Here is a 14,105-nt window from a genome sequence, read left to right as displayed (position 1 = left end):
GGGAAGGTGGCTCAGTGGTAGAGTGCTTGTCGTGCATGCATGAGGCCCTGGGTTCCATTCCTCAGCACCACAGAAGCAGAAAAAGCCAGAAGTGGCGTTGTGGCTCAAGTGGTAGAATGCTAACCTTGAGCTGAAGAGCTGAGGGACAGTGCCCAGGCCCAGAGTTCAGGCCCCACGACCAGCAAAATAAGTAAATAAATACATAAAATGTATCTGAATGCCACAAGGAATCACAAACACTGGAATTTCTGCTTTGCAGCTTCTTGGAGGCAACAAGTCTTCAAGGCAAGATGTCACTGCCCCAACCCTGGCCTGACACATCCCCCAAATGGGTCTGATTCTAAAGGGATCTACCAGCCTGGTCCTAGTCTGGGAGTCAGGTAACCTCACGGAGGGGAGGTACTATTGATGAGACAGGTACAGTCAACCTCTCTCCTGACCATTTCCAAGTGCAAGAAGTTGACATATGTGTTGGGGCAGAACTCAAACTTACTCCATACAGTTCTGTGCGGATCCGAACGAAACACCTCCTGTACCATGTTCCAGTGTCACTCTCAATTTCAATCAGCTCATCTATTTGCTTAGGGGTTTTGATTTTGTTCACCTGCAGAAAGAACAGAGTGCCAAGGGCTGAGGTCTCTTCTCTGAGGTTCCTCAATTTAGGCTCACAATCTGAGTAGGCAAAAACTAAGTCCAATAAAAAAAAATGAGGGATATTTGTAATCATTCCATCTATATACATGAGACAATTGACATAAGTCTATGCAATCAGCACCTAAAGGAACCCAGTAAGAATGAGTAACAGGAAATAGGGAAGTGGGGAAAACTTGTAGTGAAATGATAGAAACCCCAAATGGTCTCTGACTCATTACTACAAAGACCCACATTACCAGGTCAACATGAGCATAGATCAGCTTCTGAATTCAGCACTGTATTTCTTGGATTAAAACAGCTGCATGCAATATATTTGTTGTGGAGGAGCGTACTTATTTGATGAATTTGATCCCATAACCATTGTTCTTACAGTGCTTTCCCATCTAATTTGTATGCCACAGTACCCCCTTGCCCTTCCCTCCTTTTCCTCCAGCCTAACTCAGTGCTGGCAGGCACACCCCGACAGGTGTGGGGGCCATATGGCAAGAAGTAGGTGAGTTTCTTTTGCAAATTTCAATGCTAGCCGCTCAGTCACATCCATGAAACAAAGGAGAGAGGTTCAATGTGTAAGCACACCTCTGGCTATGAAAGCCTCCTTTTACTAAGGAAGAGAGCAATGCTCCCAACCAAAAGAATCCAGAAAAGGGCAAAGGGGAAGCACTTAGTGGTGGCTTGCCTTTCGTGTTAACCATCCTTGACCTGTTTTTGGCAAGTCTGAGAATCATGGACAAGTTCAGATAAACATATTACCCCATCTGGGATTTGAGTAGATTTTTCTAGAGAGTCTGCCAACATCCTAAATGGGAATTTTATTGTGAAATACAGGTATTGAGACTGGATATTCACAGAGCTGATCATCTTCCAAAATGAACAAAATGTACCAAGGTTCAATCATCAGGTCAGACTACAGCCCATCTTAAAAATGCCTTTTATAAACAAAAATGAAATGAGATAGCATGGAGGGGTCTTCGTAGTCAGGGATCATTTCACAGGATGGTTCATGTTTTTGTTTTGTTTTCTGTACTAGGGTTTGAACTCAGGGCTCTATACTTGCTAGGCAGGATATAATGCCTGAGCCATGCCTCCATGGAAAAGTAGACTTTTTCAGCCCACTTATTTTTGAGTAGGATCTTCCTTTTTGCTCAAGCTGGCCTGGATTGCATTCCTCCTATTTCCACTGTAGCTGGTATAATAGGCACATGTCCAGCTTTTTTTTTTTTTTTTTTTTTGGGGTCCGGTCGTGGGGCCTGAACTCTGGGCCTGGGTGCTGTCCCTCAGCTCTTCAGCTCAAGGCTAGCGCTCTACAACTTGAGCCACAGTGCCACTTCCGGCTTTTTTCTTTTTGCTTATGTGGTGCTGAGGAATCGAACCCAGGGCCTCAGGCATGCAAGGCAAGCGCTCTAACACTGAGCCACTTTCCCAGCCCCCATGTCCAGCTTTTTACTGTTTAATATGGGGTCGTTTTGTCCAGGGTGGCCTCAAACTGATCCTCTTGATCTCAGTCTCCTAAGTAGTTAGGATCACAGGTTTTGTGGTGTTTGTTTTGTTTTTCACTATTGGCATTTGAACTCAGGACTTCTAGGCAGGCACTCGGCTGCCTGAGCTATACATACGCCCAGTCAACATTTCCAAGGTTTAACAACTGTAAGGATATATAAGCCACTGAAAATCTTAGATTTCTCCTTATGGTTTAGCGCATGTTAGACAAGAACATTTTTAGACAAGAACATATGACTGCATATGTCAAAAGCTTTAAAACACTCATTCCTTCCCCAAATCCCATGCCTCCTATTTTATTAAGTTGACTGGCTTTTCCATGGAGAATAAACTATAACTAGAAGATGGAAGGACAGTCCAGGCAGAGGGAATAGTAGAGGTCAGGCCAGGCTGAGGGTTAGGTCTGAGGAATTTTAAGACAAGTATATTTGTAGAAAGGATCCCCAGGTAGTCAGAGACGGATTGGTAGGTCTTTGGGGCCAGAATGAAGATTTTTTTTTGGGGGGGGTCCGGTCGTGGGGCCTGAACTCTGGGCCTGGGTGCTGTCCCTCAGCTCTTCAGCTCAAGGCTAGCACTCTACCACTTGAGCCACAGTGCCACTTCCGGCTTTTTATTTTTCTGCTTATGTGGTGCTGAGGAATGGAATCCAGGGCCTCATGCATGCAAGGCAAGCGCTCTACCACTGAGCTACTTTCCCAACCCCAGAATGAAGATTTCTATCTTTATCCTTAAAGCAGTGTGCCGCTGGTAGAATGGGAAACTATAACGTGTCTTATATCATGTGTGCCCCTGCACATGCATGTAAGGTAATAGAGATACATTTTGAAAATAAGTCTCTGATTCTTTTGTGCCTTATGTTCATATTAAACCTCATCAAGTCAAAGTCATGCATTTGGGTTTCCTTTCTGGTTCGCTTGGCTGCCTTCCTTTACCAAATTCAGATTAAATATTTATTTAATAAATGGCCACATAGAAAATACTCATCTGGGGCTGGGAAGGTGGCTCAGTGGTAGAGTGCTTGCCTTGCATGCATGAGGCCCTGGGTTCCATTCCTCAGTACCACATAGGCAGAAAAAGACAGAAGTGGCGCTGTGGCTCAAGTGGTAGAGCACTAGCCTTGAGCTGTAGAGCTGAGGGACAGCGCCCAGGCCCAGAGTTCATGTCCCATGACCAACAAAAAAAAAAAAAAAAGAAAAAGAAAATACTCATCTGTACAGAAAAATGTTATTGAAGAGAACATTGCTTATACTGTTCAATGTATATTTATGCTGTTCATCATTTATACTTATCCCTTACAGGCCAATGAATAAACATTTCACACATTAGAATTAAAGTCTACTGTTCCTGAAAAATTGGATCCACTGGCATTTACTTTATATCAAAATCACTATAATCCACTAAATTTGACTTTTGCCTTGGCTGTCAAGAAACACAGAGATTTGTTTTATGTTTAGTTACATTTCTTTGATCTTCTAGTCTGTTTTCCCACTTGTTTATTAAGAAAAGTTTTAGTAAATAATTTTATGATTTGACTAAGTATCTTGTGTGTGTGTGTGTGTGTGTATGTGTGTGTGTTGGTCCTGGGGCTTGGATTTAAGGTCTGGGTACTGTCTTGAGAGTTTTTGCTCAAGGCTAGCACTCTACTATTTGAGCCACAGCTCCACTTCTGCTTTTGTGTGTGTGTGTGGGGGGGAGCAGGGGTTAATTGGAGATAAGAGTCTTTTGGACTTTCCTGCCCATGCTGGCTTTAAACTGTGATCTTAAGATCTCAACCTTGGGAAGTGGTGCTGTGGCTCAAAGTGGTAGACCGTGAGCTTTGAATGAAAAAGTTCAGGGACAGTGCCTAGGCCCTGAGTTTAAGCCCTGCAACCACCACCACCACCACCATAAAAGGTTTCAACCTCCTTAGTAGCAAGGATTACAGGCGTGAGCCACCAAAGCTTGATTTACTTAGTGTAGTAACCCCTGTTAAGACCAAAGAATTATGATGAACAATTTCTGACATCTTAGAAAAGAACTATGGGGCTGTTATGAATGTGTGCCTTTGAATCGGTGGATGGTCACTTCACCAGGAGCCTGGAGACCCAGATTCTCAGTAATGAGGCTAAATTCTTAGTGTATCTCATGTAAAATATATATTGCTGATCTTAGCTTTTGACCCAGGGAGACCATTTTTGTCTTTTTTTAAAATGCTATTTTTATTCATTTGATAAACTAATGTACCTATTCTTATTCTAAGACTTCTAACCTTTTAAGAATTTTTTTATTTCCTGTCTCCTCATAAACTATCTTTGTATTCTGACTGCTCCACCCACATGTATATACAAACATGTTTATGAATATATTTTAATATTTGCTGTTATGTGCCAGATATAATGCTAAATGATTTACATACAATATTTCATACCACCCTTTCAAAAAAATCTATCAATTAGGCATTATTATAATTACTTTGGAGACAAGGAAATTGAAGCTCAGGACTAGATGCTACTTGTGTAAGTCACAAAGCAAGCAAGTAACTCATTCAGGTTTGACCCCAGATACACTTGGCTTTCCTCAGAGACCATGGGGTACTCTGAACGTGGATGAGAAGAATGTGGAAACAAGTATCAGTGGGGTAGCAGTGGCCTGGGAGAGTAGAGGAGATGGAGTAGAGGATCTCCTCTAATAGCAAGTAAGGAAAACCTGTCCCTGTAATCAAAGCCCCCTGTCTGCTGAGTCTGGAGTCAAAATAAGTCTGAGATGAGTTTTCCCACCCCAATCCAATCTCTCAGGTTGGTGTTATCATTGAATCAGCAACAGAATTCTGAAGTTCTAGACAGGCACAGGGGTTGGCAACCAATGGGCTCAAATCATCCCTTTGCTTGTCTGTGTAAATAAAGTTTTATTGGAACTTAACATCTGTTTGCTTATGTAATGTCTATGATTGGTTTTGCACTGAAATGGCAGGGCTGAGTAATTATGACAAAGACTGTAGAACTTGAAGAGCTGAGAAGATGTGTAGTCTGGTAATGGACAGAAAACATGTTCTCTGCGGGGCAGACTCACCGTGAAGACTTTCTCAGGCTGTCCCCGAGCTCTCATGTTGGTGTCATGAATTAACTTCAGAATCATCCAGGCTTCGTCGTGTTTTCCAACCTAAGAAATGTACACATAGTGATGGGCTAGGAGTCAAATATAATGTACTCTATTATTTCCCAGCAAGCATCCTGTGCCACTGTGCTTAGATATGTCCCACTGGAAACATACAGACTATTTGGATATCAGTGAATGCATTCGCAGTTCAAAGATTGTGCCTGTAACTAATTAGAAAGTAGCATCCGAGAATCTGTAAGTCTACGGTCTCTTCATTGAACAAGTTATTTGCTTTTAAGGATGAGCATGATCGTTTTCTGGTTACAAAGCAGCTTTTTGCACATGCAGGTTGTTTAAAGCATGCCTTTCTAAGAAGCCAAGCTCTGTACAGCTCCCATAATAGGAAGGAATATATACCTCCCAAAGAGTCAAATTTAAATGATCAAGGACTCTTTCCACTGTAATGTAAGAATGCTACCTGTGTATTTGTAATAATCAGCATTACCTCCAGCAAGAACCGAGGGCTCTCTGGCATGAATGTGAGGGCCACCACGGAGGAGACACAGGGAAGTGCGCACACGATGACAAAGACACGCCAGCTGTGAAACTGGTAAGCCGAGCCCATGCTGAAGCTCCACCCTGGAGAAGGAGCACAGGAGAGCGAAGGAGAGCTCTGTCAGAAAGCAGCTGGCAAAGGCACTCTAAGGGTCTCACCAAAGATGTACAAGACAACTTGTTCCATCCCAAGGAACGAGCCACAGCAATTACTTATGGCCCCTATCACAGAGCTGGTGAGGGAGGCTCTTGTGAGGAAGGGGTTAGGGTCTAAGGACAGAGTGCATGTAGGGTTATGTACAGCCACATCTCAGAAGGCCAATATCATCTTTTGGAGAATATATTTTCCGTAGGTCACCATGCTAGGCCTCTTCTGCTGGCTCTCATAGATCACTCTCTACCATCTTTCACCTTGCTGTGTGCCAGGAAATGGCCCTCTGAGACTATACCACCTACTTGGCTCCTTGTTGGACTCAATAGAGGAAAGCCAGCAAGAATAGGATGGAGAAGGGGTTGGTTGTGACTTCCCTGGCTTCATTTTCCCTTTCCCTTGGCTGGCTTTGGCAGCTCCTGGATTTGTTTTTGACCCTAGCTCCTGGACAGTTTTAGCCACTCTTTCCTCTGTGGTCCTTGGAGGTAAAGAAGATCTAAGGTCACTGATTCATTGTTGGTTTCTCTTAACAGGTCCTTCATTGTTGTGAATAGTCTCTTATTAAACTCTTTTTTTCTGGTAGTACTGAGATTTGAACTAAGGACCTTGTGCTTGCTAGGCAGACACTCTATCACTAAACCACACTGCCAGATATTAAACTCTCCTCAATATTGTCACTGGTTTCTTGTCTACCACCCAACCAGTACAGTTATCAGGAATTGGCAGTTTTATCTATGTTGTTACATACCATCTAATAAATAGATTGAAGAAATTTTAAATTTTATAAGAGAAAATTTAAATTGCTACATAGAATAAAAACACAAATTTTGTTAGAACAAATAAAAACAACCGCAATGGGGTACAAACATAAATCTCTTCAAGAACAAAAAAGCTAGCCAGAGTTTAGAATGACTATGAAATATTTGAAAGCAAAATTCCATCATGGTTCTTAAGGAGAAACAGTATCAAAGCCAGCTTAAAAAATGAGGATAGATAATGACACATGAGGAAGAAATTTAATTTGTAGCAAAGCTTGGCATTTACAAAGCTTTCTGTGAGCAAAAGTCAGGTAGTGTACAACCCATCCCCAGGAGAGCCATGCAATTATTTACTGTTTGCTCAGGAGCCTCTTGAGATTCTTGACGTGACATCAACTTCCTCAAGGCCACATAACTGGAGTCATACCAGAATCAAGACAGAACCATGCATCTATATGGCCCTATGTGAGTGTCCATTCCCTCATTGAGTTGTTGACCAGATATAGATAGCAATGACATACTATATTAATCATCCATTAATATTTTTATGAGAGCTTAATATATGGATAATATGAGAAATGCTAAATTAATTATTCCATGAATTTCCTTTCTTACAGCAGCCTTTAAAAATGTTAATGAAAGGCCAGGTGACTGTGGCTCATACCTGTAATCCTAGCTATTTAGGAGGCTGAGATCTGTGGTAGGATAGTCTGTGAGATTCTTATCTTCAAAGAACCACCAACAAAACAAAACAAAACAAAACTGGAAATAGAGCTGTGGCTCAAGTGGTAGATTACTTACCTTGAGCAAAAAAGCTCAAGGACAGTGCCTAGGCCCTGTGTTCAAGCCCTAGACCAGCACACACATACAAAGAAAGTCAATGAGGGAAAGCTTCCCAATACACGTGGAATCATACACTATGATAAGACTACATGAGCCGATCCCTGTCCACCTATCTAAGCTCATCTTTACCAGCTGGTCCTACAGTTCCTGTGGTCCAGTCCATCAACCTCTTTTGGTTTTTCTGAATGTAGAACATAATCCCATTCCTGGACCATGCTTTTCTAAAAATCCCCTAGAAGCACAGACATTCATTTGAAAGGATGCTTGCATTTCAGATAGCCTTTTTGAGTTGTGAAGTAAGGGATTTTACTTTGTTTTGGGTATATTTCATCCTTAGTGGGGTCCCCGAGGAGTCTTCTCCATTTGCTATTTCCCTGCCTGGAATGCTCTACCTGAATATTTACATGACAGCTGTTTTCTTAACACCTCTAACACTTGGTTTCAAGTCATCTCCTCAGTGAGGCCCACACTGAATTCCACCCTATTACTTAGGCTTGTCTTATTGCCTAGACAATACTTACCATTATTTAACTAACATTTATTTATTTGTTTACATGTTTCTTTTTTTTTTCTTTTTGTTTATGGGGTGCTGAGGAATCAAACCCAGGGCCTCATGCATGCAAGGCAAGCACTCTACCACTGAGCCACCTTCCCAGCCCTGTTTACATGTTTCTTATCTGTCTCTCTCCACCAAGAAAGTGGGAGCCATGAATTCTCACGTATCTCTCCAGTGACCTAAGAAAGCCCTGGCCCAGAAGAGCAGCTCTTTAAATGTTTGCTTAATGAACACACACAAAAACTCTGTGTGTGCATTTGCAAGTATGTGCACAATCACTGCAGGGTACCAAGACTATTGGGACTCAGGTTATCTTTGCTTCTTTTCTCTTTTCTTTTTCCATTCCTTTCTTTTGTTCCTGAATCCACACAGCAGAAAAATAACCTTACTTGACTTTTTCAAATTAAAATTCTAACTTAGATACAGAGAAAGTATTTCTCCTTTTAGGAACGTAGTTCTATGGACTGGACAAATTTGTAGCTATGCCACCACTACACAATCAGGACAGAGGACAGTTCTATCAGGTCAGAACATTCACTGCTGCTCTCTTTTTGGAGTGAATTCTTCCTCTATGCAGGATCCTTTGCAACCACCCATCTCTTCTCTGACCCTGTAGTTTTTTTTCTTTTCTGATCATCCACATTTTAGACCCTGTAGTTTTGTCTTTGCTACAATGCCATATGAATGGACTATGTAGCAAAACACATTTGAGATTACATTGCTGACACACAAAAAGGATGCATTTATCAGTGGTTTGTTCATTTTCGTTGCTGTGTACTATCCCACTGCGTAGTGTATCAGAGTTGATATATCAGCTCACTGCAGGGAATGTTTCCAGTTTAGGGTGATTATAAATAGAGCAGCTAAAACATTACATACAGGTTGATGTGCTCTGTGTAAATATTTTGATGTAGGTTAATTAGATCATATGAAAAGTTGCTTTATAAGCAACTGCCAAACTGGAAACTAGAGGGGTGGCTCAAATGGTGGGGTGCCAGCTGTGAGCAACGAAGCTGAGAGAGAAATCCAGACTCAGAGGCCAAGTTCCAGTACCAGCAAAACAAACCAACAACCACAACCAACAAATAAACTGCCCAACTGTCTCCCATAGTGGCTGTATATGTCATCTATGAGCGTCTAGATGCTGTATTTTCTTCCTGTCAGTTTTTGCCAGTGTAAAAACTAGTCCTTTCAGTAGTTGTCTAGAGAGAGCTCATCATGATTTTAATTTGCATTTCCCAAAGGCCTAATAATATCTTCATTTACCTTTTGTTCATTCTCTTGTACTTTTACTGGGTGCCTTTATGCACCCGCTGCAATGTGTCAGACTGATTCCCCCTTCCCTAGATGAGGTGAAGGGCCAGAAGAAAGGGCAGATTTGTTGACAGGACAAACACAACTCCTGGTAGGGGAGGTTAGAAAGAAGCACAGAGGACAGACGAGATGGAGCTATCTGTTCATCCCAAGAAACCTTTTCTAAAGAGTTCTAGCCACATATTTTCTCCTCTAATTTGGGTCTTTCAACAAAGAGAACAAGTTCCAAGTTTCTAATGTCCAACTCAGACAGAGCTAAAACCAGTGCTTAAGAAGTGAAGATAGCTGGGTGCTAATGGCTCATACCTGTAATCCTAGCTACTCATGAGGCTGAGACCCGAGGATCCTGGTTCCAAGCCAGCCTGGACATGAGACTCTTATCTCCAACTGACTACAAAAAAAGCTGGAAGTAGAACTATGGCTCAAGTGGTAGAACACTACCTTTGAGCAAAAAAAGCTTAGGGACAGCACCTCGGCCCTGATTTCAAGCCCCAGAAAAAGGGGGAAAAAGTTGAAAATATCAGCCAGGAAGAACAAATGACCATTTTCTATTGTATCACAAGCAGCTGACTTGGAGAAAGGAGGAGAGGGCAGGTGTGGAAGGGCATCCTTTCTCCCTCAGGACAGGAGCTGTCAGGGTGAAAGACTGATGGTCCTTACCCTGGAGCCCAACTGGAACAGAGACACTATAAGGGTCTTAAGAAAAGCCCTTTAGGTGCTTTGCAGACTGAAAATACCACTCTCAATTAGTAAAAGCATGAAGTGAAATACCAATCACCCTCATTACTCAGAATGAGCCATCAGGAGCCCTCCTGAGCTCCACTTGATGGCACAAAGTCTATACCACAGAAAAACCCAAAAGTGGAGTGAACAACAGGAAGGTGAGCTCCAGTGAGCCGTATTTGGTTGTTCCTTTCAATCCTCATGTGTCTTTAGGAAAAGGGATTGTTTTAAATGAACCTGTGGTTGGCACTGGGCCTTCTTTGTCTTAAAAATATGATTCCTACAACATTGATGGTTCTCATTGTCCTTTGGACTTTGTTCAAATATTCATTAAACTGTCATGCTATGGGATTTATCTACAGATAATGTAAATTCCATGCAAGGAAGGACTCAATTAGTGTATTACAGAAAGATGTTACGGCCCACCTCTAATCTGTGGCACTAGTAAGAGTGTGATGTGTCTCGCATAATAATCAAGGTCATTTGCCAGCTTGGCAGAAGCCAGCTGCCTCCTCAGTTGCCTGGCTGTTTTTTTAAGGTGCCAAGGCAAAAGTAGGTAATACATTGATTCCAGTGCCGTCCATTTTGTATATACATTTTTCTAATTTGGGGAAGGAAAGGGAAATAACAAAATACTGAAACAAGGATACAGATTGATCCATTGCAACAATGAGATGTACAAGATGCTATGTTGAAAACGAACTTTAGAACTTTGGAGGTGGGGAAGAGGAGTTGGGAAGGTGGAGAGGGAAGGGATGGTAGAGGAAAAACAAAGGAGGGGGTAATAATGCTTGATAGAAAATGTACTCATTACCTTACTAACATTACCTTAACCCCTCTGTACAGTATCTTTACAATAAAAAATGAATTAAAAAAGTAGGCAATATACAGATTATATTTTTCTCTGAGCTCTGTCCCAAAAGCTCTCCCATGGTTTGCAGGTCTTACATGGATTGTCATTTATGTGGAATCAACAGAATGATCTTTGGCAAGAAAGCAGATTTTAGGTGCAAGACACAGATCCCATCTTCTAAAAGAAACCTGCACATATTTTCCAGGAGAGTATGGCTCAATAGATAAGAAGTTAACCACTTATATGGTTTTGTCTGTAGTCTTTTTTCATGAGGCATGAGGCCAACTGACATTCTCTTTAATGGTGGCTTGAACCAGACACCAGTGACTCACACTTGTCATCCTAGCTACTCAGGAGGCTGAACTATCAGGGTTGTGGCTCAAAGTCAGCCCTGGCAGGAAAGTCCCTGAGACTTTTATCTCCAATTAATCAGTAAAAAGCTGGAAGTGGAACTGTAGCTCAAGTGATAGAGCACTAGCCTTAAGCAAAAATGCTCAGGACCAGTCCCTGAGTTCAAGCCCCATAACCAGCACCAAAAAAGAAAAAAAAAAGGGTCTTGAAATTTATTTTCTCTCATGATAAAAATTTAGAAAGGGACCAATGATCAGATAAATTACATATTTTACTGCTACAGAAAAAAACCCACTTATATTCTAAACATATCAATGGTTTTAAATGTAAGTACTGTATAGGACACATAAGGCATTAGTCCTTGGTTAGCCATTCAGGTCATGGTAGTCAGCTTCCAGCATCACTGTCAGTTCAAGGCTTAGCCAGATGCAGTTGGAAGTTCTGTAGGTGATACTAGCAATGTTTTCCCTATTTCCTTCTCAATTTGTCAAAATAAGCAAATAAATGAACATATATGGGGCAGGGGATGGGTGAAAAAGGAGATAAAAGAGGGTATAGACCTTTAGTGAACATCATAAAACTGTTGGAAAAGAATGACTCACCTAGTTCCGATTTAACATGGAAAATGTGTGCATGCAGCCCCCCAACACACATGACTCTCATATTCTTAGACTTATGACAACAGAACTCATCCAAGTGCTGTTTGCACCCAAAGATCACAGTTGCTGCACATTCATTGACGTACAGCAATTTCTTACCTTGTACCCTCTCATCCACAACAAATCATTTAAAACCTGCCGAATCAGTTACTTAGCTCATGATTCAGGTTCAAAATGACCCTTCAAATTTGGTCACTACTTCAGACAAATTACATTCTGACTGAGGGCTTGTATCCACAGTGATCTAGGAGTCTAATTTCTGATCTGGTGCCTCAAGCAGGGGATTTTATACTCCTCCTCCAAGAAAAACAGATGGACATATATGGCTTGGGAGAAGATTAGTTCATTTGCCAATCTTGCTACTTATATCCAAGAAAATATCCTTCTGATCACTCGAGAGTCTGAAGTTCATTGCCTTTTAGAAGCTTCCCAAATGACTTGGGATCTTTACTGGGATTGTTATGGGGTACATAAAGTGAGAGAGTTAAATTTTGAAAAGTGATAGAGAGTTTGAAAACTGGGAACCCACTGTTGTGTAGCAAGATATGAGTCACAATGCATTTCTTGTGTGTCCCTCTGCACCCCACCACAAGAGCACATCCCAGGTATACATATCCCAGAACCTTCTCTATTTGTTATAACCCCATTTCAAAAACATTTTGCTATACACTTGCAGCTTTTTTTTTTTTTTGGTTGGTCATGGGGCTTGAACTCTTAGCCTGGGCGCTGTTCCTCAGCTCGTCAGCTCAAGGCTAGTGCTCTACCACTTGAGCCACAGAGCCACTACCAGTTTTCTGATGGTTTATTGGAAATTATATTTTCATGGACTTTCCTGACTGGGCTAGCTTTGAACCGTGATCTTCAGATCTCAGCCTCCTGAGTAGCTAGGATTACAGGCGTGAGCCACTGACGTTTGGCACACTTGCAGCTTTTTGGAAGTTGGAGGTGATCCACCAAGACATACTAACAAGAAGGCACAACTAAAAGCATGCAGGCGCTCTCAGTCTGCGTTGGGGGACACAGGGTGGTTCTGTTCCCCTTTGCTCTTCCTCATCTGAACTCTGACCAGATCTCAAAAGTTGTCATTGCCAGCCAGGTAGGAAAAGGGACTTCCTCTAGAGCAACAGATGCATTTTCGAATGAGTCAACCTAATACTTCCCCAAATAAAAATTAGACTTCCCTTTTGGAAAAATAAACACGCAAGAACTAACTAGCCATTATTTAACTCTAAGAGATACTTCTTACAACACACATTTAAAGCATTCTTTTTCATTCAGATTGTCTAAGGGGAAATGAGTAGCCTAAATCAATTAAATGGTTGGCAGAGATGGAGTCCCTGAGGCTCATCCCTGATTTATGACCCTGCAGCAGACTTTCAAGGGCTCTTTCTCCTCCTTCCCCAGCCCCTTTGCCTTTGCTTCAACATGTCAGGCATCTACCCACAGTGAAATTTCACCTCTGCTCTCTGGAAAGTCTGACTACTTGGGCCATTAATCTTGGCCCTCAAATAAGTTCCTGGCTGCTACCGACTGTGGAAATGATTGGTCTGGGTGCGTCCTGGGGAATGGATTTTTAGGGCTATGGCGCCAGAAAAATCAAACCCAGAGTGACTCAGTCTGGTTCTAATGCGGCAGTTTTTCATTCAACATCACTTTCTTCAGCTGCTGCTTATGAGAAATGATCTAATTATTCAGCGTACCCACAGTAACAAACCACTGTATGGCAGGCCAGGGTGAGGTGCTGGCAAGAAGAGATGCACAGCCAGCTTTAGCGGGATTGTTAGTTCCCACACTAGCAGGTTCCCATGTGGCCCCCTTTTTCTTCAGGCCAGCACACCCATGCTGATGAGGGGTTTGAAAAGAACAGGAAGCCTTGATATTTCCTGTGGACTCTAGAAGGTGGAGCAGATCCAAGGCATACATCTGATTCTTAGAATATTTACAGCCATACAACCTGTGCCAGACATTTCACACACACAATCTTGCTTAATACATCAACAAGCCCAGAGTCCACACTGGAAGAGTAAGTAGATATGGTACAGGGTATTTGTTAAACTTGAACTAGTGTGTGTGTGTGTGTGTGTGTGTGTGTATGACCTGCAATATTTGTGATATA

At 42.0% G+C, this 14,105-nt stretch overlaps 1 protein-coding gene across 2 annotated transcripts in view; it reads right to left on the bottom strand.

Moving 5' to 3' along the window:
* Positions 1 to 14,105, bottom strand: part of Sv2c (synaptic vesicle glycoprotein 2C) — a 112,902-nt gene that overhangs the window by 19,785 nt on the left and 79,012 nt on the right. For both annotated transcript variants that reach the window (XM_042690928.1, XM_042690929.1), the window contains exons 4-6: positions 5,732 to 5,865; positions 5,200 to 5,289; positions 494 to 604 (exon numbers count right to left, since the gene is read on the bottom strand). In XM_042690928.1, coding sequence (XP_042546862.1) covers positions 494 to 604; positions 5,200 to 5,289; positions 5,732 to 5,865 — 335 coding nt within the window. The remainder of the gene's footprint in view (positions 1 to 493; positions 605 to 5,199; positions 5,290 to 5,731; positions 5,866 to 14,105) is intronic.

Source organism: Dipodomys spectabilis, unplaced genomic scaffold, assembly GCF_019054845.1.
Source record: "Dipodomys spectabilis isolate Male_0828 unplaced genomic scaffold, ASM1905484v1 ptg000140l, whole genome shotgun sequence".
NCBI lineage: Eukaryota > Metazoa > Chordata > Mammalia > Rodentia > Heteromyidae > Dipodomys > Dipodomys spectabilis.
Note: the sequence above shows the minus strand (reverse complement) of the source record. Positions and strands in the feature narration are given on the sequence as shown.